This window comes from Terrapene carolina, unplaced genomic scaffold, assembly GCF_002925995.2.
Source record: "Terrapene carolina triunguis isolate 2854851 unplaced genomic scaffold, T_m_triunguis-2.0 Scaffold58, whole genome shotgun sequence".
Classification (NCBI taxonomy): Eukaryota; Metazoa; Chordata; order Testudines; family Emydidae; genus Terrapene; species Terrapene triunguis.
In genome coordinates, this window is record NW_020664409.1 from 923,427 (window position 1) to 948,744 (window position 25,318).

Sequence of the window (25,318 nt, forward strand, 5' to 3'; positions counted from 1 at the left end):
TTTTTTTTTTTTTTTTTGTTTTTTTTTTTTTTTTTTTTTTTTTTTAAGCTTGTGTGTCTGAGAGTTTTTAAAAGGAAATTAGACATGAGTCAATTAGCTAGGACAAAAAGGTACAGACGTGTGTGTGTGTGTGTGTGTGTGTGTGTGTGAGAAAAGTAGGTTATTTTGATCATGGAGTGTGAAAGAAGGAGAGGAGGTCAGTAATAACACAGGAGGTTATTCAAACCTCCTGAAGCTGCCGCCGTTTTTCAAGTCCAAAAAGTGACTAACGTCTCCATAGACTTGCTGTTGTACTGTGTTCATTCTGATATCCTGATTCCTTTTTCAAACATGAGTGTTTTGGTTGGCGCTGGATGATGTACCTTAGAAGTGAATGTGAATGAAACCAAGTTTTATTTACTGAATGTGTTGTAAGCAAATGAGAATTCTATAAAGTGTGTTTTACCCTGGCAGTTAGCATTAACCTGTTGATTACAGAGCTAGATGTAAAGCAAAGAAAACCTGGTGGTAGGACGTTCTAGTGTCATGAAAGACCTTGGGCCTGATCCTCAGCTACAACTGAGATGTGCTTGGCTGAGCTGAAGAAGAGGTATACAAACTGCCTTTACACTTCCTCTATCTTAGAGCAATTCTTCCCTGGAACAGAATAAAGCAGCCTGGAGTCTGCTCTAACATCTCTCACCTGCCTGGGGCCCCAGAAGACTGATATGCTAGCAGAAGATCACTGGGAAGTTGGCTATGCCCTTGGGCTAGAGGCAGAGAGGGAAAATGTAGGAACCAACCTGTATGGCTTAGTGCTGCTTCAGGCTATCACAATACTACAATAAAATGTCTTTGAATAGGTTTATGGTTTTGTTGCTCGCTGAAGGTGCATTGGAGTGATAGAGCACATCAGAGTGTTTTTAAGGCTACGTCTACACTAGAAACTTCAAAGCGCTGCTGCGGGAGCGCTCCCACGGCAGCGCTTTGAAGTGGTGAGTGTGGTCACGTGTGAGCGCTGGGAGAGAGCTCTCCCAGCGCTCCTGGTAATCCACCTCCACAAGGGGAATAGTTCCGAGCTCTGGGAGCATGGCTCCCGGTGCTCGGAGCCTGTCCACACTAGCGCTTTAAAGCGCTCAGACTTGCTGCGCTCAGGGGGGTGATTTTTCACCTCAGTAACACTCTGGCACCCCTTTCTCTTGCCTCTTCTATATTGAAAAGATTTTCCAGTCTCATCTTGCAATATTTGTTAGCAGTTCTAGCAGCCATTCTCGCTCCTTAATTTTTTGCTTATTTATTCTTTTCAGCATTGAAAAGGTTTCCATTTTATATTTCATATGAATTTTCCCACTAAAAGTTAGTATTTAAAATACACTGTGTTAAATGTCTTCACATACTTAGAAAGATAATTTATTTCAGTAGCACAACCATTCATTACCCTAACATTGTTAGCTAGTTTTGTGTGTGCCTATGACTTTTTTTTTTTTTTTTTTAAGTGGGGTGAGACTGATAGCTCACAGCCATATTTCTATTATATTGCAACCTAGTTTGTTAATTTCGGGTCTCAAACTTTCATCCATTAAAAGAATCAGTATTCAGAAACAATATGGGAGGTCAATTAAGAGTCCTACAAATCAGTGTGTGCTCAAAGTATGCTTGGGACAATTCTGTCTTACTGTAAATAGCCTAAAACTCCACATAGGTAGCGGTGATATACATATGATTAATTGCAGAACCAATAATACATATCACCTGGTTGTATACTTGATCATGCACTTTTGACCAGCTCATGCTCTCTGCCCTCTAATCCATCTCACTTAGACACATCCTGACATTCCAGATCTCTGAACAGCTTCACAGGTGCCATTTTAAAGAATAAATAAACCTGCCATAAAAATGTTTCTTCCTTCCTCCCAAATAGGGAAGTTTCCCCTTTAAAAATTACTTGCTATTGATCCAGGACAGGCAGTACTTGATCCTGCTCCAGTGACAGGCTTAAGGTTTGATATCTTGAAGCCCTGCCTAACTTTACATCATTGGAAAGGGGAGAATCCCAGTTTCCAATGGAACCCAGCACTTGCTTCTAGGCTTGGGAGATTGCAAGATATCAGACCTTAAACTTATACCTAAAATGTTAACAGAAAAGCTATTTAGGTGCATTTTAGAGGTTTTTAGGGCCCTTCTGAGACTAGTGCCATCGGACTGGTAACTAAGGCATCTGGCTTCACAGGCTGTAGGATAATGACAGTAGTGGAGGGTCTGGGGTGTGTCTAGCCTAATGGTTAGTCAGACGCTTGGAAATGGATCCAGGCTCGGAGCTGGGATCAGAGTCAGGAGTCAAGCCAGGGTCAGTGTCTGGGGTGGATGTAGGAGTAGAGACCTGAAGCAAGGGAGGAAAACAGGAACTGGGAGCAGACAGGGGCCTAGGTTGAAGAGGTCAAGCACCAGGAACAGGCTGGGAGTCATGGCTCAGGTTTCATACAAGTAGGCAGGGTCCGTAGTAGCAGCCAGCCAGGAATTCACCTAGTTGCTCAGACAACTTCCCATGATTCTGTCTAGCTTAAATAGTGCAACCCAGCCAATCGGTGGGGCTTGGTGTCTCGCACAGTCAGGAGCTTTGTGGGCACAGCCCATTGTGAGCTAACGTTCCAGAAGCCCCCTTCTCCAGGGGTTTGGGTGAGCTGCCAGGTAGCAACCATGGCCTGAGTTCTGTCTGGTGACCTATAGGCCCAGGTTCAAGGCCCATAATTCCTTACTAGTAGTTCCTGTAAAAATGGTGGTGATAGTTGTGAACATAGGGGCGTAGAGCAAGGAGGTGTGGGTCTGTAAAAAGGGCAATAAAAATAGTCTTGCATTCTCTCCAGCCGTGGTGTGCTGGATGTCTAATCTCTACCAGCTGTCATAGAGGGATCAAATAAAGAGAGATAACTCTAAAATATGTTGTAGGTGATTTTCTGTAGTGTATGTATATGTAGGATAGAAGAGATGTAGCTATTAGTAATTCATAAGAGAATGTTGATAAATCTCTTACTCATAATGGAATGGCAGAGAGGGGACTATGCTGTTTCTGGACTATGAATAAACTGTAAGAGATGTAGCTATTAGCAATCATTTGGAGTGACCTGTATAGCTCACAAGCTATTTGAGAAAACATTGTGATCCCAAACTCATGCTGATAAAACCTTTATGCCGTACCACACCATCATTTATCCTCTCTGCATTAAACACAAAACAAAAAAGACAACCCAATGCTGAGATTGCCGTTAGAATCATGGGGAACTCTTAAGCGCTCCTTACTCTCACAAGTTACAGTAGGCCCCTGAGGATTCAGATCCCGGGTCTCTGAGTCCCAGACACGGAGCAGCTCCCATGACTGTCTCTGAGCAAAGGGTAAATATGATCACTGGAGCAGGACTCTACCCCCCCCAACAAAACTTTCACCCTTCTTCCAGATTCCTTTCAATTAGGTATAGGTGAGCCTCCCTTTCCTATCCCTGTCATAGCCAAGGAGGCAAGCTTATGCTCCCTGGAGACACTGGAGGAGGGGGGAAATATTGGCTGTAGACTATCCTGACTCACCTTCTTACCCAGAAGATATCAACACTTAAAGTGGGAGTTAGGACACCACTCCTTTTAATAGTCCCTCCAGATGGGATCTATGTGCCATGAAACATGCCCCTAAACCTGCTGAAGTCAACTCTTGCTGGGCAAACTGCAGCATGTTCTGGGTTTGTAACAATATTTAAAAGCATGCAAAGTCGTTCCCCCTCCCCCCAGCTTTTGTGTTTCTTTACTAGTTTCAGATAGTTTTATAAGCTCCAAGAGTGCAATATCTGGCAGAAATGATGGCTCTTATGGATGGAACTTTTGAAACAGAGCTTTTCTGTTACACTATCCATTGTTGCATTTGATAGGGTTTAAAGCTCTACTGACCTTACAGAAGAGCTTTCTGTTGCCTTCTGGCTTCTATTAAAAATGAAGTTAATTCACAAACAAAAACTGGAGTTAAAGCTGTAAATAAATATTCATGAAATCAAATACTCAGAACACCAGTTATAGCAAATATTTTAAAGTGAGGAAAATTAGTAATTTAAGCCTCTGCCCCATATCTCTTCCCAGTCTCAACCTATAGCCTAGAAGCCTTTTATATCCATCTACCATATCTCCCTATATATGCTCAATAGGGGCTAAAAACCACCTACCAAACATGATGCACAGGCAATCTTCTAGTTCACCCTCCTATTATGAGCTATAAACACTGTCATTTAGTTTCTTCTGCTCAGCGGGCCTGCTGTTGAGATTGGGTGAAAATTCACTGAAGTTGCACCCACTTAAGCAGCAGAGAGCTTGGGAGAAATTCAGCCCTCTCCCTCAGCATCTTACATCTTATTCATAGTCCAGAAACAGCATAGTCTCCTCTCTGCTAATCCGTAATGAGTAAGAGACCTATCAAAGTTTGCTATATGAACTGGAAACCCAACTGTACCTTCAATATTGATGCAGCCCATGTATGTCACAGCCTCTACCAGACAGATATAGACATGTTAAAGAGACACCATTGCCTTAAAAATGTCATGTTGTCTTAAATGTTTCATACTTCCAAGTAAGACCTCTAGATTACTTGAACTGAGAGAGGCTAAATCACTTTTCAAATTTGTTTACTAAGGACATTTCACAGCACTGTGTAGTGGGTTTCAGGGGTTTTCCCATATATAGTCAATTACTTAATTTCCCCTATTTGCCTGCATCTTGCATATACAAACAAGGGAGAGAAAAACATTTTTGAAATAGGAAAATGTTATTGTAAACCAACAAGTATTGGCCGAAGGGGTCAGCGCAAATGTAGTATCAAACTACTTTTAACTCTTCTTAAATTGGCTGGATTCCAGGATAAAGCTGTGGCTTTAAAAATATTTGAATTGCTGACTCATAAATTTAAACAGTAATCAATAGGATATAAGTATATTCCTGTTATGGAGATGGTGGACATGAAAATTGGAACAGAGTTGTGATTGTTCAAGGAACCTTAACTATGAATTTCTTCACTTTCAGATGTTTGTTTTTATAACGATAGTGGTATAGTAATGTTGTTATTGAATTAGGTATTTATATACAACCATTTCTCTCACAAAGATTTGGATCTGATAAATCTGCATTACATATTTTTAGAAAATATTTCTAGGTAAAGAAAGTAGTGGGTCTGTGTGTCCGTGTGTGTGTGTGTGTATAATAAGATGTTACTATTTTTTAAATGCCTCTGCTAGACTACTTGCATTAAAGAAACTGCATTCATCAAATGAGAGGAAAAAAGTTGGGCATACATAGCAAATATTGGTTTTAGTCTGCTTCCATCTTTGAACTAAGTTTACAGTAAACTACTCTTCCCCAGTTCATAAGTAGACCTTGCAAGCCAATATTAAATTTACTGTGCATGTTTTGCCTTTTTAATATCCTGTTTTCAAATGCATCATGTTATAAACAGCCCATATCACATACCTGTTATTTCTTATATCTGCAAGTTGTGTACGATTTTTTTTTAAGTACTATTAAAATATTCTTTTATGTTTCTATTTGTAGCCCTTCAGTGTGCCATTGAGCTTGCTAAACAAATCTCTTCCTTTCCTCAACAATGCATGCGAGGAGACCGAAGTTCTGCTTATTACAGTGTCTTTGATGCCGCCTCATTCACAGAAGCCCTGCAATTTGAGTTTGACACCGGTGTGCAGGTGATTTCCAAAGAGTCTCTCCCTGGTGCTAAAAAGTTCAGCTTAGGGGTGGGACGTGGAGGAAAGTTATAAAAGTCAAATATTTTCTGCGTGTAGAAAAGGTTTACTAATAATTAAAACAGTAGAAGTCTACTGAATTTACAAAAATAATGGAAGTCCTGAAAAAATTATTATATAAATTCAAAATTTATAATTTACTCTAGGGTACATAATCTTGATGTATGGGAAGTTGTATACATAATTGTGTTAGCAAGGGTTATGTACATAAATCCTTGTGCATGGAGATCAGATACCCTGTGTTAATATATTTTATATCTAAAAATCATTGTCATAATGAAAAATTTCAATTTTTATTGTACTTTTGTTCTGCAATCCTGAAATAAAGCTAATTCTTTTACATTTTTTTTATTTGAGTATTTTAGCCATTAGTCTTTATTAAAAGAAAAAGGAATTGCTTCCCATAACCAGTGTATAGCACTACTAAAAATGCATGGCAGTAACATAATTTATATAAACAAAGCTGATTGATTTGCCAAATGAAGACAACCAAATCCAACTACTTATTTTTAGGCACAGCTTTATTTACTTACAACCTAAACACTAGAGCTGCCAGAAGAAATTAACTACTGTAGTTAATTCTTATTTTCAAAACTCCATATCTTGAAACACAATTCCTCTGGTAACAGATCTGTTCATGGAACTATTTACAGTATATTAGCGACAAAGAAAACCTGCACCTGCTCAGTTCTCATACAGCCAGGATCTTGGCTTATGGGCAAGAATTTAAAAGAAGTTAACAAAAATTAAACCATTTTACTGCTAACTTTCCAGTATGGATGTCTTTCAGAAACAGTTATGCACGAGCTTTTCATTTCACCACCAGATGTCCTCCAGGAGTAGGAAAATATGATGACCTGAAAGATATTCTGAAGCCTGAGTCTACAACATTTTTGAAGATATGACAGTGAAAGGAAAGTTTGAGTGAAAGCAAATGTTACCACAGAGTTTTGGATGGTGTGTGTGTTGTGGAGGCTTTCTGGCAGGTGAAAAATTCTTTCAGTAGCACGAACGTATTTATTTAACTCTTACAGTGTTTGTCATAGTCTGCAACAGATTACATACATGCCTTTCCTTTTGCCTTCACCCAGAGAATTAGGTATTGCTCTCTATTTTTTATCCTTTTTAGAAATGTGCAATTTTTCAAACATGTTTGTTTGAAATTTGAAGCTGTGGTATAACCTCTTTAAGAAGACCTAAATCTTTCATCCCTTCCAGTGAGTTCCTGAGGAAGCAAAGCAATGTGATGGCTTGTCTAGTGCTGATAACATGGTCAGAATCCAAGACAAGGCATTCTGATTCAGGTGGTCGTGGCAGCTCTTCAGGAACCCTAGGGAAGTAGTCCACATCATTGGTAAGAACTACTAAAGAAAGGCTAGTGACTAAGGCCTGGTCTACACTGGGGGGATTGATCTAAGTTACGCAACTTCAGCTACGTGAATAACGTAGCTGAAATCGACGTACTTAGATCTACTTACTGTGGTGTCTTCATTGCGGTAGGTCGACTGCTGCCGCTCCCCCGTCAACTCTGCCTGCGCCTCTCGCCGAGCTGGAGTACAGGAGTCGATGGGAGAGCGCTCGGGGGTCGATTTTATCGCATCTAGACTAGACGCGATAAATCGACCCCCGCTGGATTGATCGCTGTCCACCGGTCCGGCGGGTAGTGTAGACATACCCTGAGCTACAGTACTGTAGCAAAGAGTCCACATTATTTGTTATGGAGAGGTTAAGTCATCATGCTGGTTTGTATAGAAAGTCTACCTTAATAAGACTGAGGTAATTTAGCAGAGCGGTGCTGGAAAGTTCAGTGTGTCCATATCCCGACACTGCATTGGTCCTGGGGTGCCCAAACACTGCCACTTCTATAGCTATATTACAACAACACATACTCAAAACTCAATATTTTACTTTAAGAATAAAAAAGCGTAGATGATGTATGCTTGTTATGGATCATCAGAAAAGCAGTGTTCACTACCGTGACAACTATCCCAGGGTTCAATCCTAAAAGGTGCTGAACACTTTCAACTCAAGTTGATTCAAGAAGAGATGAGGGTACTCAAGCTACATAGTTAACTCTGGAAAATATATATATTTAAAATGTGACACTTCCTTCTGTAGTATCCAAAATATGAAGCAGAATTTATAAGACTCTTGTGGAGAAAGTGATGTAAACTGCCCCTAAACAGACATACAGTGGAAAGGTGGGTGAGGTAATATCTTTTATTGGACTAACTTCTGTTGGGGAGAGAGACACGTTTTCAGGCTTACACAGAGCTCTTCTTCAGGTCTGGGAAATGTACTCAGTGTCACAGCTAAATAGAAGGTAGAACAGATTGTTTAGTAGATGTAATTAACATATTTCAAGGGACCATTCAAGGTGAAGTGGCCTGTTAACACCCTCCATTCATGGGGGGGGGGGGGAAATCATTAAATTCTTCCCTAAACAACTCTAAGAGAAACTTTACAACTTCATCCCCCACAAACCCACCCCAGGGATCTTCCACATGCTTCCCAAAATACACAAACAAGGGAACTCAGGCAGACCCATCATATCTGGCCACTGCATTTTTCACTGAAGGAATATCGGGCATCATAGAAATCATCCTCAAACTACTCACCACCCAAAGGGCCAGCTTCCTCTAGGACACTACCAACTTCCTCCAGAAACTCCGCAACATTCACAATTTCCCTCAGAACACCATCCTTGCCACCATGGACGTCACCTCCCTAGACACCAACATCCCTCACCACGACTGCATTGTTGCCTGCCTCAAATATTTACAAGCTAATGGACAACACTTAGATATCCAACCCCAACACATCGCCAAGCTCATTCATTTAATCTTCGCCCAAAACAATTTTTAATTCAACAACAAACACTTTGACCAAACCATGGGAACAGCCATGGGTGCTAGGATGGCTCCCCAATACCAGACTACCTAAACTCCCTCAGATTTCCATCACAACTCAACCGCTGCCACCCAGCCATTAAACTCTAGAACAACTTTCAGGACATCATGATCAGCTTCAGCAATGGAACCCTACAGACAACTATATACAAGAAGCCCATAGGTCACCACACCTACCTTCACAGATCCAGTAACCACCCCAAACACACCAAGAAATCTGTTATCTGCAGCCAGGCACTCAGATACCACAGAATATGCTCAGAGGAGAAAGTCCAGCACCTTAACACATATGTACACCTGAACACACTTAAAACTGCCTTCACCAACCAAGGACACTCTGCTAGAGAAGTAGATTGCATCATGAAACAGGCCACCCAAATACCCTGAGAGAACCTGCTTCAATACAGAAATAAAACCCCTTCCGACCGCACACCCCTAGTTGTCACCTGCCACCCCACACTGGAACCTATATGGGGTATCAAACAACTACAACCCACACTCAATGGGGACCCCATTCCTGAACCCCTCTTCTGGTCTTCAAACAACCCCCAGGCACTCCAAGATCATCAGAAGCAAGCTCCCTATAGACCAGGACACACCAACTCAAAGCTGCGCCAGGCTCTGTCAGAACAACAGATGCAAAACCTGCAGACAGATCTGCATTGCTTCAATGTTTAACACCCCACAAAACACACCTTTCAAGATCCCTGGGTCCTGCACATGCCCATCACAACATGTGGTGTACCTCATCCAGTGTACTAAATGCCCCAGTAACAACGATGTGGGTGAAACGAAACCAGACGATCACCATGCTCTTGAATGAACTCACACTGGAAGATGATCAAAGACAAAAGCACCACATCACCTGTTGCTGAACATTACTTTCACAAAACCTTCACTCCATATCTGACCTGTCAGTCCTCATCCTCAAAGAAAACCTGCACCATACCTTCAAAAGATGAGCCTGGGAACTTAAATTCATAACTGCTAGACACTAAAAATCATGGATTGAACAGAGACAGTGGATTTATGGCTTATTACAACTATGTATAGCCCACTAACCTGTGTTCCGTCCGTCCCCCCCGCCCTGGTGACTGGACACTTCACTTTGAATGGTCCCTTGAAATATGTGTTATCTACTTATGCTAATCAATCTGTTCAACCTTCTATTTAGCTGTGACACTCTGAATATATTTCCTAGGCCTGAAGAAGAACTCTGTGAAAGCTTGAAAACTTGTCTCTCTCACCAACAGAAGTTGGTCCAATAAAAGATATTACCTCATTTACTTTGTCTCTCTAATGTCCAACACGTCAACAGCACTGCAAACATACAGTGGAAAGTCAGGTCCATTGTTATACCTGAAGAGTGAAAAATCAGGCCCAATAAATTAACATTGTGAAAGTAGCTGCTCCTTTCTGAGCCCACCTCTCCAATGATTACTTGCATGGAAGTTTGTAGGTACTGGTTTGGATAAGTATGCAGGCAAATCACAGCCCCTAACATCTACATCATCAGCTTTTGGAATACCCTTCTGTAGTTTGTCATAAAAGGCATACAGAATAACCTCTCCATGGCTTTGGGAGGGAAGCCAGAATTAGAACGGACAACGTACATTCTATGCTTCTTCCTCTGGGGTTCAAGTTTTCTGGCAGCTGCCCATACCAGAAATCTACCAGCACCTAACATCCCTCAGAGCTGTTTGTTTGGGATTTTTAGCTACATAGTAAAAACCAGCATCATTGCGCTAAACTAAAATTACACAGACAAATTAGAAAGATTAGTATATACAAAGATACAGTTTAAAAATAGATGCATAATGGTGTACAGTGGTGACAATATTACTTCAGATTGCATGCCCTTTACGGACACCAGCTGCATGTGCTAGCAATGCAACAAAAGGAAATGTGCAAGATACTGGGGTTGGATCATCCCTACCCTCCTCCTCATCCTCACACACTAAAACACAGGGGAAGGGGCTAAAGAGGAAGATATTTCTGAGGACCTCCTACCCAGCCTTCCTGTTTTTTCATTGGGGAGAGGAGGGAGTGTGGTTTGCATCCCCATGGAACAAGCAACAGGGCTGGCCCTGGATAATCACCAGGGATTTCTGTGGATCCTAGGAGATATGTAGGAAGCCACTAGTTTTGGTCCCTAGCACTCCCCAGCTGCACTGGAACTCCTCTAGCTCAAATCTTCACACTATGTAGGGGAGTCCACAGAACAGCTAATAATCTCCATGAAGGCAGAGGGAGGACAAGATGTATCCTGGGCCATGCCTCAAGCCAGCACATGCCAACTCTCTCTCCAAAGGGATTCTGACCCGCAATAGGTGGCTGCAAAGGCAACTAAGCCTTTTGTGGGGGAAAGATGAGATCTGTGCATGGACCTCCTGAGGGGCACGGTCTTTTTTGGAGAACAGAACTAATGTTAATAATGGATTCTCCTTCATTATCATAGTTAAAATACCAGTGTTAAGCGTGCTTTCCTCGGAATACATTTTCACTGTCTTCTAAACTTCTGAAAATAAGTCTTCTGTCTTTAATAGTCCCAGCTAATGCTCTGGGAGACTGAATGTGAATATAGTGCCAAATTCTGATCCTCAAACTGTCAACAAATATTTCCAGTGACTTCAAATGGATCAGCATTTGACTTCTAGGACCAAATTCTACTCAGTTACACCAGTATAAATACAGAGTAAATCCACTGACTTCAGTGAAGGTAGCCTGGATTTACTAGTGGAATGAGCCTGAATTTACCAGTGTAACTGAGAGCATGCTACAACCCATAAGGATAGAGACCATTATATAGAATGTCTCCCACTGGTCTGTTTGACAGGGGTTATTAATTTTGTTTTCAGTAATAAATAGGGGCTGGAGTTAGAAGTATTCTTCATCCATTGCTCTAAGGTTTGAAATAATTTTTTAATAAGATTGTATAAGGTTTTCAAGCAGTTTGTGTACATATTACTACTTGTTCATAGATTAAGGCCAGAAGAGACCGTTATGGATTATTTGGTTTGACCACCACCTGAACGATGCTGTATGTGCCACTTTGTAAGTCTCTTTCTAAGAATATTGTACTATATTGTACCCTGTTAAAATTACCTTAGATATGACATTCTTTAAGAACCAAAATGATCTGAAAGTAAATTTGATTATACTGAAAGTAACATACTTACATTCTAGGCAATTTAAATAGGTTGTACAAATTGGAGAAAGGATGAACAAAAAAGGCAGGTGATAATTTCAATACACCATTTATTTTTTTCTTTTATAACCCTTGCAAGTAGAGCTAACTTAGCTATTATATGAAAGAGCTCTTTCAACAGAGCACAACAACAACTTGGTTTATTTTAAAAATGTGTAAGTGCAACTGTGCACGAGCTTCCTTCCTATTAATATATTCAGAAGCTATTCCTCTGAATTACTGTAATTATAAAATAACAGATGCATTGTTTTAGTTTGAAGGACTCCATTAAAATTAATGAGGGAAAACTCATGACTATCTATGCAAGTGTATAAGCTGCTTAGGTCTGATTGGTGAAAAGTTTCTCTCTTTCATGATATGCCTGCCAGTCAACATTCTGAATCCTGCAGAGGGTGTTTTCCCGATTCAGACAGAGATTAATACTGTACCTTGACCCTGCAAAAAACAAATTAAAAACTTAAAAAAACAACCTCACACCTACTAGCAAATCCACAGTACAAGGGTAATCACAGTGCAGTATAGATGTATACAGCCAGAGGTTTTATTATAGTACCATATGTTTTACAACGTATAGGAAGACACAATCCTTGAGGAGTTTACAATGCTTTAATCCCGCAGCCAGATCTGCAGGGGAGGACCCTTGCAGAGCCCCATTAACTGACTAGTTTTTTAAAAAATTCTAAATATGTAAGCTTTTTGGGGGCGAGCCTGTCTTTCTTGTGTTTGTACAGCATCTAGCACAATGGGATCCTGGTCCATGAGAGGGACTCCTGGGTACCAATGCAATACTGCTAATAAATAAAAGGATTGATTCCATTTTGTTCGGTATCATTTAAGAATAAAATAATGACTTCAGCAGGGCTCTCTGTGAGCACAAGACTCTAATTGCAGGCCCAAATAAAACACAACATAGTTGTCAGACATCAGCCCCTGGTGGGGAAGGGACTGGGTGGGAAGGAGTGGGATGACAACCAGGAGGCCTGAACCAGCTGTGATAGCATCATTTTGGGGCCCTTTTACATCCCAGCTAAGCCAAAACGATGCTGCCGTTGTCATTTTTCAGTTCAGTGAGGATACCAAAGGAAACCAAATGAATGCTTTTGTATTTGTGAATACAACCCGGTTAGCATCACTCTCTTATACCAATTAGAGGCTACATGGTATTTTAATCTGGTTCTACCGTTTTTCTGCCAAAAGCCGAAGTTTCAGACACTGAAGAGGAAGCAACAATTTAAAAACACCCCCCCCCCACCTCAAACCACGTATCCCATCCTGCCTAACATTAAACTACTGCCAGGGCAGCAGCAAAGCCACGGCCTTGCCTTCCACCCCTTGCCCCTTGTGTCCCGCACATCCTCCTCCTGCGAGACACCCCCTCCCTTCCACGGCTTATTTCCAGTCTGTAGCAGGGGAAGCCCAGAGCCAGTCGTTGCAGACGGCAACACCCCCGCTTGCAGCCGGCTTGGGGTGGGGAGACTCGCACGATGGACGCGGGAGGAGCCTCTTGAATAGCGGCTTTCGCTGTCTGTCAAGGGGGTGGGCGGGCACTTCGGGGAGCTGGAGTGTGGTACCTGCCGGAGCGCTGCTCTCCTCAGTGAGTCAAGGCTGCCTGTCCCGGGAGGAAGAGCAGCGCCCGCGCATGTGATTTTTTTTTTTGCCCCACCATCACCCCTTCCAGCCGACCCCGGGGGACTTTAGCAGCAGCAGCAGGAGCCTCCAGCTCCCCTGCAGGGACTTGCCTCCTGGAGAAAGTTTGCTTTTATTTTATCCCCCCTTTTCTTGACCCCCCCAACCCCTTACAGGCCAGCGGGCTCCTGCCCCTGCCAACTCCGCAGCTGGCTCGGTAGCGCGGGGCGGGCTGCGAGCGGCGCGTGTCCCACGGGGCTGGGCAGCGGGGGCTGCTCTGAGCGCAGCGAGCGGCTCCCGGCTGTGAGTCCCCGCGGGCTGTGTGAGCGGGGCAGCAGCGGGGCGCGTTTGCTGCCTGTGGGGGCGGGAAGCCGCCCACCCCCACCCCGGGCGCACACCGGTTGCACCTGAGCAGCTCTGTCCCCCCCCCCCCCATTGCCACCGCAGCCCTTCCTCGGGGTCTGCCTGCGCAGCCGGGGGAGGGGGCAGAGAGTGACCATGCGAGAGAGAGGGAAGGTTTAACCCCTTCGCCTCCCCCCCACTCATGAATTAACTCCCGAGGGGGGGAGCAGCAGAGCCCGGGGACAGAAGGAGCCGGGCATCCCTCGTCTGCCTCAGAGGCGAGCCAGCAGCAGCAGCTGCAGCACCCGGCTGGGCGCGATGCCGCTGAGGCTCGGCTGGCTTTGGTGGGGAGGGCTGCTGTGCAGCTGCTGCTGCTCCCCGCCGCCGCCCGTGCTGCCCCTGCTGCCCGCCGGGGGGGCGCTGCTGGCGGACAGCAGCAGGGAGCAGCCGCAGCCTCCAGCCGCCTCCTCGCCGGGATTCCTCTACCGGCGCCTCAAGTCGCACGAGAAGCGGGAGATGCAGAAGGAGATCCTGTCCGTGCTGGGGCTGCCGCACCGGCCCCGGCCGCTGCACGGGCTGCAGCCGCGGCCGCCTCCTCCCCAGCAGCAGCAGCAGCAGCTGCCCCCGCCGGGCAGGCTCAACTCGGCTCCTCTCTTCATGCTGGATCTGTACAATGCCCTGTCCAGCGAGGAGGAGCAGGAGCAGGGGCCGGGGGCAGAGCGCCGCCGCCTGCAGCCCCCCACCGCTCACACCCTGCAGCGCAAGACCCTCATCCCCCAGCCGGGACCCAGCGGCGGCTCCCCCTCGGCCAGCGCGCAGGACAGCGCCTTCCTCAACGACGCGGACATGGTCATGAGCTTTGTGAACCTGGGTGAGTGTCAGGCGGCCGCGTGGGGCAAGGGGCGGGCCAAGGGGAGACGCGGTCTGGGCGGTGAAAGCAGGTGGCATCGGACAGTGGGCACAGCGCGAGAGCTCGGGAGGCAGAGCCAGCCGGCAGCCGCATTTGGAGGCTCTTGGTTGTGAATCCGGGATAAGAACATCGGTGTGTCTCGGTGCTGGGCTGCGCTTCTCCCCGGGGTAGCGGAGATCTGACTATAGCTGACTCAACTTCTCCCTAGCACATCGCTAGACGGCCCCGCTGCTTAGACACGGTACTGGCCCTTCACTGCATCCCAGGGCGAGGTGCTGCCTAAGCACCCGCTCAGCGTTCCCTGGGATCTGCTCCATGGTGGGCTTTCCTCTTTTGCTCCTGCAGGAGAGCACTCACCTAGCACTTTGCGTCTTCAAATGCTAATTAGTTAAGGGCAGCAAAACATTCAATGACTGTGAGCTGGTAGGGATAGGCGCTTTTTGTTGTTGTTGTTTGACAGTTTTTGCCTGGGGCAGGAGAGTCAGGCTTGGCTGCCAGTTGTACATGTGAATGTACACACATAGGCTGCCCCATTTATTTATTTATTTTGCAATGAGGTCCTGGATGGCTGAATGTGTTGATTCTTGAGGAAACCAATGTTTGTTCCCGAGTCACTGTTTAGTTACAGCCGCCTACATTAATATGTTGTCAGGGATCAAATCAAAACAAAAATCCAAACAAAAAAACCCCCCCACAACCCGTTCCCCCAAAAAAACCCAGTTGCCCATCATTTGCTATATTGAATGTGCACTATGTTCCTAACATAGGATTGTAGCAGATAAAGGTGGAAAGGTTCTAACAGATCATTGAATCCATCTCACTTCAAGTGCACAGTGTAGTCCCCAGAGAAAGGAGGTATTATTAAAGTGATGCTGCACTTGATATAATCCAGAAGGCCATATCATAATTATTTTCAATTCAATAAGATTAAACAGGCCTTTGCTATTTCACTTAATTTTGAAGATGATTTTCAAATTACATTTGGATAATCTGATACATGCACCAACTTGATGATTAACTTTTTTCCCTCAGAGACTTGTCTGCTGTTGGTTGGTTGTTTTCTATATGTGTAAAATAATGTGAGGTGGAAGGACATTAGGTACCCTTAAAGTTTTGGACAACTTAAGTCACAGTTTAGGACAGCCGTTCATAGAATCATAGAATATCAGGGTTGGAAGGGACCTTTGGAGGTCATCTAGTCCAACCCCCTGCTCAAAGCAAGACCAATCCCCAACTAAATCATCCCAGCCAAGGCTTTGTCAAGCCTGACCTTAAAAACCTCTAAGGAAGGGGATTCCACCACCTCCCTAGGTAACCCATTCCAGTGCTCCAACCTAAACCTCCCCCACTGCAACTTGAGACCATTACTCCTTGTTCTGTCATCTGCTACCACTGAGAACAGTCTAGATCCATCCTCTTTGGAACCCCCTTTCAGGTAGTTGAAAGCAGCTATCAAATCATTCTTCTCTTCTGCAGACTAAACAATCCAAGTTCCCTCAGCCTCTCCTCATAAATCATGTGCTTCAGCCCCCTAATCATTGTTGTTGCCCACCGCTGGACTCTTTCCAATTTTTCTACATCCTTCTTGTAGTGTGGGGCCCAAAACTGGACACAGTACTCCAAATGAGGCCTCACCAATGTCGAATAGAGGGGAATGATCGCATCCCTCAATCTCCTGGCAATGCCCCTACTTATACAGCCTAAAATGCCATTAGCATTAGCCTTCTTGGCAACAAGGGCACACTGTTGACTCATATCCAGCTTCTCATCCACTGTAACCCCTAGGTCGTTTTCTGCAGAACTGCTGCCTAGCCATTCGGTCCCTAGTCTGTAGCAGTGCATGGGATTCTTCCATCCTAAGTGCAGGACTCTGCACTTATCCTTGTTGAGCCTCATCAGATTTCTTTTGGCCCAATCCTCTAATTTGTCTAGGTCCCTCTGTATCCTATTCCTACCCTCCAGAGTATCTACCAATCCTCCCAGTTGGATAGCTCAGTGGTTTGAGCACTGGCCTGCTAAACCCAGGGCTATGAGTTCAATCCTTGAGGGGGCTACTTAGGGATCTGGGGCAAAATCAGTGCTTGGTCCTGCTAGTGAAGGCAGGGGGCTGGACTCAGTGACCTTGCAAGGTCCCTTCCAGTTCTAGGAGATATAGGCTATTTATATATTTAGTGTCATCTGCAAACTTGCTGAGGGTGCAGGCCACGCCATCCTCCAGATCCACCAGTAGTAGAATAGCAAGGGTCATTCTGCAGGTTAGCATTGCATTGGCAGAGCTGTGGATGTGGTGCAAATCTGTATAACACTTGCCCATCCCCTGAAAGTTTTTGGCCAGTGATACAACAAAACTGACAGACTAGAGTTGTATGGACACTGAAATTCAACACCATCTTTTCCAATAAAAACAAACAGAATTGAGTTGTATCCCGTCGTCTTAGGCCTCATATAACTAAATATCGCTTATTATCATTTAACATTTATGTTATGATAGTGTCCAAAGGCCCTAATTTGGATTGAAGCCACTTTGTTTTAGGTGCTGAACAAAGACATAGTTATGACTGTTTGAAATAAATGGTAGTCAATTGCACCCAAATTGTGGCAGGAACCAGCAGTATTGCACAGGCAGTTCACGCATAGTCCTGGGCCAGGAGCAAAGACTGCCTTGAGTTGCTCAGCTGTGATCCCTCTGTTTGGTTATGAAATGGTGTGGTCTGGCTATGAAGAGTACCCAGTCCTCTGCCAGAAGAATGGTGACTGACACTTGGAACACAATAGGAAGGTATATGTAATGGGGAGATGCTAAAATAAATTCTATTAGACATCAACCTTATTTTTAAACAGATCTCATTTTCAGAATGTTATTAATGTGCCATGCATCAAAGAGAGAATTTCAATGGAAAAATAGAAAACACTTTTTAATAAGTTTTATACAGTGGAATGCAATTGTAAGGAACTGATATAGTGAAACTCCATTTAATGTGAAGAAGAATGAAACACCAATATTATTCCAATACATTTCAATGTACAAAGTGCTTTTCCATTTTTAATGAAGTTCTGTAAAGTTTAGACTTCACAGTAAGAAGGTTCAATGTCATCTTAAAATAGATGTTTTGATAAATGTCGATCCTAGAGTTAAGCAGCAGAACTATGACTCTTATCCAGGAAGAGATTGCTTCAGAGATGGCGTTGTTGAAACGACTGTTGAGCATTCCATGAGTTTTCTAATCTACAGCAATGATATGTTAACTAAAATTTTAAAATGTCGCTGTCAAACTATTACCACAGAAAGATACATGTGTTTTTTGAATCAAGGCCTCAATGATGCACACTCATAGAAACTCTTGGGCCAAAGTTAGATGGAAAAATCAATGGGCTTAAGACTGTGGAGTTTCTGCCCCCTTATGTGATTGCTTGTTAGAGTTTGGCCACCAAAGGAGCAGACAGTGGGCATGGCCTTCTTAAACTCTGGATGCTCTGAAATTGGTGAGGAAATTCTATGGAATTTCAGGCAAATATGCAGTGGCTCAGAGCTTCCCCGCTACTCTGTGCCTGCCCAGTCTGCTTTGGCAACACTGTCAGCTGCCAGGGCATTCCCAACTATTGCTGGCTCTTTTCCTTGCCACTAGGGTTCTCGAGGTCAGATAGCAGGAGTGTGTGTAAATTAATGAGCACAGGGTCAGGGTTATTTTATTCTAGGAATTCCAGGAGAAGGATGCTGTGGAGAGTAACGCTTCTCTAGTTCCATCTGCTTTCCAACCAGCTGGGCTTCTCCCAAACCCACAGAAGCCTGACTGCATGTAGTTCAGGCAGGTGAGCTTTGCAGAGTAGAGGGGAGGATGCCACATTGCCACCACCACCTTATTTTTATACATTTTGGCTTATGGGTTTCATCCTGCAAGGTGCTCACAAATTCCCAGAAGTGTTTAGCACTAGCAACACTTACTGACTTCAATGGGAATTTTGGGCACTTTGGGCAAGTTGTTTAGCACTTTGCTGGATAAAGCCTTTGGGGAAAATTATTGGAGAGGATGATACTCCCCTCTCTACAGTAAAAGCACTGGTTTCTGTTGTGAGCAAAAACATTCATTAGGTTCAAATCAGTTCAAATAATTTGGATCAAGACACTTATATAATAACCAGGGGAAATTATTCATGTAATGTATTGAAATAACAGTTAAAGTGCTAGCTATGAGTATCAGGAAGTATGAATCAACATTAGAAATTTCTCACCAACATCCAAGTTGCTGTCATAAAAGATAATGTCACTTATAATCATTGTCTGTTATTAAACTGTTCATAGATCAACAGACTGAGATTGTCCAATTGGTGTAGCATTTATTGCCTCTTGGGATGTGTTGGTCTCTTGCAAATGGACTAATGACTACTCTTTTCAACTGAATGATAATTTATAATGCAAAATAACAGGAAGCTTACTGATATAGCATAAGATAGAGACAAGTTCTGATGGGAGAAAGACAGCCTGAATTACTGCTTATGAAAATGGGGGTCGGTATGGTATATCCTAGGAAAAAGCAGCAAAAATGTACAGGATTTCAGTGTCTTTCAGTGCTCCTATGAGGTATATACCAAAAAACTGCCAAAACTCATAGTTGAATTCTCTTCACCTGCAATCATCACCAAAATGATTTTCCTGGTACTTGCATGTGGTCAGGACTCCAGTGACTGGATGCTAACTAAATAGAAAGGTTACTTCTGAACAGTGTTGTCAATGTTTTTTAAAGGTGGTGTCTTTTGACTACTGGTAAAATAGTGGCTACAAAAGAAATTGGAGTGTCCTTCAGAGTCATTTTAATAGAATCAGAAATATAAATTCTTCTGTGAGTGTGGATCCTATTGTAGGTGCTTGCATGTCTTGTGCATGCAAGATTACTTTTTTTTTTTTTACTAACAGTGTCAGTCAGGAAATGCCTGTGTCCTGTTCCATCTTCTCGTGGTCCTGTGTGAGGGCACAGAAGGTAGAGTGGCCACAATCCTCCCTTAGATACCTCTGATTGTCTGTGGCAGTGAGATAGAACCTGGACAATGTCCGACACGTTACTTTTCTTTGAGCTTCAAACAGCTCTCCTAGACAAGTCCTGTGAAGAAATCCTTCTTCATGCTCTTTATTACATTTTTTAAATGTGGACATTCCAAAATAAAAGGGTGGGGGGCAAGGTTCAGGAGCAAAATGAGGAGGGGCACTGAATCTTCACATTTGTTGGCTGCTCTGATCAAGCCCATTTCCTGGCCAGCTTTGATCTCTTTTTGGGCTGCCTTGGACCCTTATGTCTGCTGTGCCATGAAGGAGATTGTGGATGTCTTGTGCTGAAGCCACCTGGCTATAGGTGACTTTCTGCCGCTGGGGAATTGCACCAGGGTTTACGTTGGTGTAAGTCCTTGTTGAATCTAGTCCAGCACCATCAAAACAACAATATTCCTGCATTTAATTTAAAATGTAAATATTGTATATTGTGTTTCTAACTTAAATAAGGGAAGAGAGAGGCCCAGACTACCCAAGTAATCGAGAGGAGTAGTTAATGCTACGGAATCTTACATCTTCACTAATTTGAACAATTTAAGAAGTTAGAGCAAAGTACTCATTCCTTAAGAGAAAGAAGCAAGCCCCATTGATTATCTCTGCTGTTTCCCAATCGGTAAACCTCTTTAAGTATGATTAATTTACTACCAATAAGCACTTCTATTTGATTATTTATAACAATGAAGTTTTATTGTTCTACCATCACACAACAAATTTTATGTAACCGGAAACTATCTAACTCCAGGCAAATTGTCGACACTTGTGTAACCTTGTTGCTAAGAGCTGATGTAAAGAGCTGCACAAAAACAGTCCATTTGCAATACCCAACATCAAGGTTTATTGGTTCCAGAAAACCCAGGAACTCTGCTACATATTCTTGAGCACTATCTAATTAAACATTATCTACGGACTATTTACATATCTATTAACATAGAACAGAGCACTCTTCTAATGAGAATAGCCTCAAATAACTAAATTAGTGCAAACCCCAGCTTGCTCTTGTCTATATGTAGGGGTCAGCAGTGATGTAGGTACACCAATAGCTGGCCACTGAGTACTGAACTGCAATTGTTCCCAATTTAGATTTCCTTCCAACTCCTTTCGCTTTTGCCATTATTAGGTGGCATGATCTGGGCTGATGCCATTATGGAGATGATTCTTAAATCAGTCATTTTTTACAATATGTTGGAATAATGACCTTCTTGTCAAGTTGCCTATCTGAAATTTACTCTTGGTTGGCTGGACGTAAGATTTGTTATGATCTGTCTTTTATAGGCCCAAATTTCTGGATTAGTGGGGTTAGTTTTCCTGGCTTGTAGTTTGATAGGAGAGCTCTCTTGTTTGCTGTTTCCATTGAGAATCTTGGGATTGCTTGGCGGACTCAAGTGCAAGTTCTTAAGGAACTGTTACGTAAATAAGCGGCTTGATTTTTTTCAAAAGTGAGGTCAAATTGAGTAAATGTGACAGAATCAAGCCCTAAGGTGGCAGTATCAGCCATCAGGAGCTGTTTCTTAACTGTACTCATTTATTAAAAATGGGCTTGATAATTGCAGTGATATTGTTCATGGCTTTTGTGCTCTTAATATTTGTGACAATCAGAGTCCAGACACCCAAAGGAGAGAACAGGGGGTCTGAACCCCGAAGAATAAGCAATTGAATTAGCTGGTTGTGTACAATGTTATTGTGTATAAATATATGTTAAGTAAGGTCTTTTATGGAAGTGGGTAATGCTCTGAACTTGACGGTCATTAGGAGATATGTGTACAGGCTGTGGTTATGCATGTGTACAGTATATATGTGTAGAAAATTGTTATTGTAACCAGGGTGCAGTTACAGCATCACCTCGCAGCAGTGTGGGGAAGCAATCAGGCAAGGAGTGGCACCTCCTAATCTAGTTGTTTACACAAAACGAACTCCAAGCACGTAGCATTGTACAATCCCGGGAAAGTCAGTTGTGGACCATTAAATTTAATGGAAAGACATTGAAACTGAAAAGAAAAACTCAGTCGTGGAAAACTAAGGGAGGAGGGAGTTTTCCTCCCCTCTCTGTTTAATCATGAATTACCATGTCTGAGAGAAAGGAAAAAAACAAATTCCCCCCATCCCTCCCCCCTCCAACCTGCAAACCCTGTTAAAAGGGAAAAGGTTTGAAGTAGAGGCTAACCAGAAATTGAGGGCCAAAGCTGTCCCTGAAACACTGGATCTCCTCTAGGACAGAGGCCATGCTAGGAAACTGTTCAGAGGCAGTTGGTAACTTGTATTAGAGAAGGGAATTTAGCTAACATAGAAGTGTAAAGCCTGAGGTTTTGTCTTTATGGTCTTCTATGTGACTTGTATGCATTTTTTTCTTTATTATTTCACCTTTGAATCTGTGAGATTTATCTATTAAATAAACGTTTGGTTTATTTTTACCCTAAGCAAGTCTCTGTTGTGCAATCTGGGTGCAGTGTGCGGCCCTGAGCGGATTGATGACTAGGGGTAGGATTCACTCCTTCGGTGATGAATCAAAAGGGAGAAGTCTGAGTGTCTGGTAGTTAAGAATTTGGGGGATGTATTTGGGGAGACATGGGACCAGAAGGGCTTTTTGGGGTCATCCTCAAGGAGTAAGTAGGTGGATGGAAGCCAAGATGAGACCTTCATGCTTGAAGGCTGGCTACTGGTGTCAGAGTTCTGAGCTATAGCAGCAGAGCATTAAGGCACCCAAAGTAACAAGGCAGGCGATGACAGAACCCCTTACTGGGCTGGTTGATCCCCAAAATGTTACAGTATTCACTCAGATTTTAGTCCAAATTTACTGCTGACCTAAGCAGGTGCATCTGCGCTGAAACCTATGCCATGTTATTCTGCAAACACTTTTAAAATGATCTAAACATTGTGGTTTGCCAATTCATGGGTCCATGTCCCCTGATTTGTCTGAGCTGTCCATTTTTGACCTCCACGAAATCATTAAGGTACCATTCCACTTGCTTGACGCTTGTCGTTTTCAAGAACAGATTTTGATCTTTTGATGGCCAGGCATTTTGTTTGGATTAAGCCCCTTTTTATTTGGGAGTATGTATAGAATCTGAGGCTGGGGCAGAGAGGTGCATGACTTCAATGAGCTTTGGATCAGAGCTTGAGGAGCCCGAATCTCATTGCGTTTGAATGAGACTTAGGGTCCCAAGTAGAGCAGGAGCAAGTAAAGCAGTTCTGTCAGTGAGTGGAATTCTATTCCCGCAGAACTGTTAACCCAGTTCCAGTTGCAGGGCCAAATGCTACCTTCAGTTTCCTTTGCTCAACTCCAGTGAAGATAGTTAATTACCCCTCTGCAACCTTACTGAGTTCAGTTTCACTGGGGACAGAAATGGTGGGATGACTAAGTAACCAAGATGCTGGCAGCCATGGTGTTTTAATCCCATGTTGTCCGTACCTACTGTGAGCATGGTTAATCAACTCAGTGGTTTCCTGGAGCCCTTCCTATACTAGCACACTCACTGTGGCTAACAATGATAGAACCGAACAAGTGGTAGCAACAGTGGGAATTTTTGGGGAGCAAAAAAGTCTAGTGTAGACATAGTCTAAGTGTTCTGCAAATTGAAACAGTAGCTATGTTTTTAAGAGTCCTGCACGTGTTTGTCTTGATCCAATGTAGTGTTAATCTCAAGAATACATAACCATTTCCCTAGGAACTTCCCCTTAAAAACTTTCAGTGGTATTACCTGATGTTCTTCACTAATGCCCAGTAAAACCAGAATTCAGAACAGTTGGCTCCGTATAAACTCAGAATATTGGTGGATCAAATATTTGTGTATAAATAGAATCATTGTGAAAATGCCTACTTAGAATACAGAAGCACAGTATTTGAAATCTGTGCAGTGTATACATGTACTGTACAGCTTGAGTGACTTTGCAAATTAATCAAGACAGTTTGAACACTTGTGCTGCAGAAATCAAGATTTGCCAGTATTAAAGGAGAAAGTGTTTTAAACAGTACTGCAAAGACATATCATTTAATCTTTTTTCTAATGTTTCTTTTACAATAAGAAGACCAGAATGAATCAGTTATTTCTAGCCTCTGTGTAAACGTAAGATATATTTAATGAAGGTAAAATCTTCCTTTATGAGACACAATTTCTTTGTCATAAAGTGCATTTAAAAATTTATACAACATAAGTGTTCATATTAGTAGTATACTATGTTATGCAGGTGCAGATGCACATGTATCTTGTCAGTTTCTTTGAATTACACTTGCCTGGCATATACTATAAAGGTGTTAGACACTCTGTTTACGTATGTGCTAAAGGGTGACATAATGTCTATTGAAGCAAAGTCACTGAGCTCCAAACTAGGCAACAAGGAGCACTTAAAAATGAAAACAGATCAAAGCTCAGAGAGAGTTTGCGATATTCACAGCCATGAACAAAGAGGTGTTTGAGAAAAGGGGCTCTAGTTTGTCTGAAACAGAGGTGCATAATTGCATCACTATATCTCCAGAATCCCTTGAGTTTCCAGACTGTTTGAGAAATGAATCTGTGAGAATAAAGTTTTTAGCAGCAAATTCAGAAAGCCTGCTGAAAATTGTCCAAATAAGTTAGGAAAAAGGTTAAATTGTAGCAAGCACATACAAGATGAGAAATCTTAGTCTACCTGTCTTTTTATAGACTACATTATAGAACTTGTGTAGAATTGGACACTCATTGTAGTGTGACTTTAATATTTTTCAAACATAGTGCAGTGTCTGCAGTACAGACCTGTGCCTTGAAATGAAGTAACAATTGCTTTTTTAATGCCATTTGAATGTGGTTTTGATCAGCAGAATTTCTCTTCTTGAGAAAAGTGGATTTGGATGTTACCAAATGAATATGCACAAATTAAAAGGGGGGCTGTAAAAGTAATTTTTTTGAAATCACTTCACTATAGATTTTTTTCCAGCACTGTTTCTTCCCTCCTGATCCCCATGATGCTGTTTCAGTCCCATTTAACCTTGGCAAAGTGTGTTTGTGTATTTAAATAACAAAAGAGAGAGAGACAACAGTTACCAATGCAGCGTTACTATGCACATTTTGTTTATACAGATTTTCATTATTGCACAACATTGACTGAAACTTCTCATCTAGCTTTGTGAACAAGGGGCTCCTCCAGAATGGACATCTTCTCCCTCAAGGACTTGCATTATGGTGACCTGTCTTGAATGAGGAGGGCTAGATGAGACTCCCTTTGAAGCCCATAAATAGGACATCTAGCACAGCCACTAGGTTGCTGCAGAGCAATACCAGGCATTCCCTTTCCCAGGGAAATACCATGCTGTCACCATAATGCTCCCAGTCCTGCATGGACTGTGGAAGAGAAGGGATCAAACCTGTGTCTTTTGCATGGCAGCAAAGAATACTAAGGCATAGAGCTACCAGGCCAAGTTTTATTTTTTATTATTATTATTAATTATTATGATTAATTATTTGTTTATTATTTTTACTTTAATAATGGCTTTGGAAAAATAGAATTCCCAATCCAAGTTGCATATTTGAACTACAAAAGGGATCTGTG

At 42.8% G+C, this 25,318-nt stretch overlaps 2 protein-coding genes across 2 annotated transcripts in view; both read left to right on the forward strand.

Annotated features, from left to right (window-relative positions):
- Nucleotides 1–6,109, forward strand: part of LOC112111379 (carnitinyl-CoA dehydratase-like) — a 36,528-nt gene extending 30,419 nt beyond the window's left edge. Inside the window, exon 6 of the mRNA XM_026660119.2 lies at nucleotides 5,557–6,109. Coding sequence (XP_026515904.1) covers nucleotides 5,557–5,777 — 221 coding nt within the window. The 3' untranslated portion in view covers nucleotides 5,778–6,109. The remainder of the gene's footprint in view (nucleotides 1–5,556) is intronic.
- A 7,634-nt stretch (nucleotides 6,110–13,743) lies between these two features.
- BMP6 (bone morphogenetic protein 6) overlaps nucleotides 13,744–25,318 on the forward strand; it is a 154,916-nt gene continuing 143,341 nt past the window's right edge. The window contains exon 1 of the mRNA XM_024206782.2: nucleotides 13,744–14,718. Within this exon, the coding sequence (XP_024062550.1) occupies nucleotides 14,166–14,718 (553 nt within the window). The 5' untranslated portion in view covers nucleotides 13,744–14,165. The remainder of the gene's footprint in view (nucleotides 14,719–25,318) is intronic.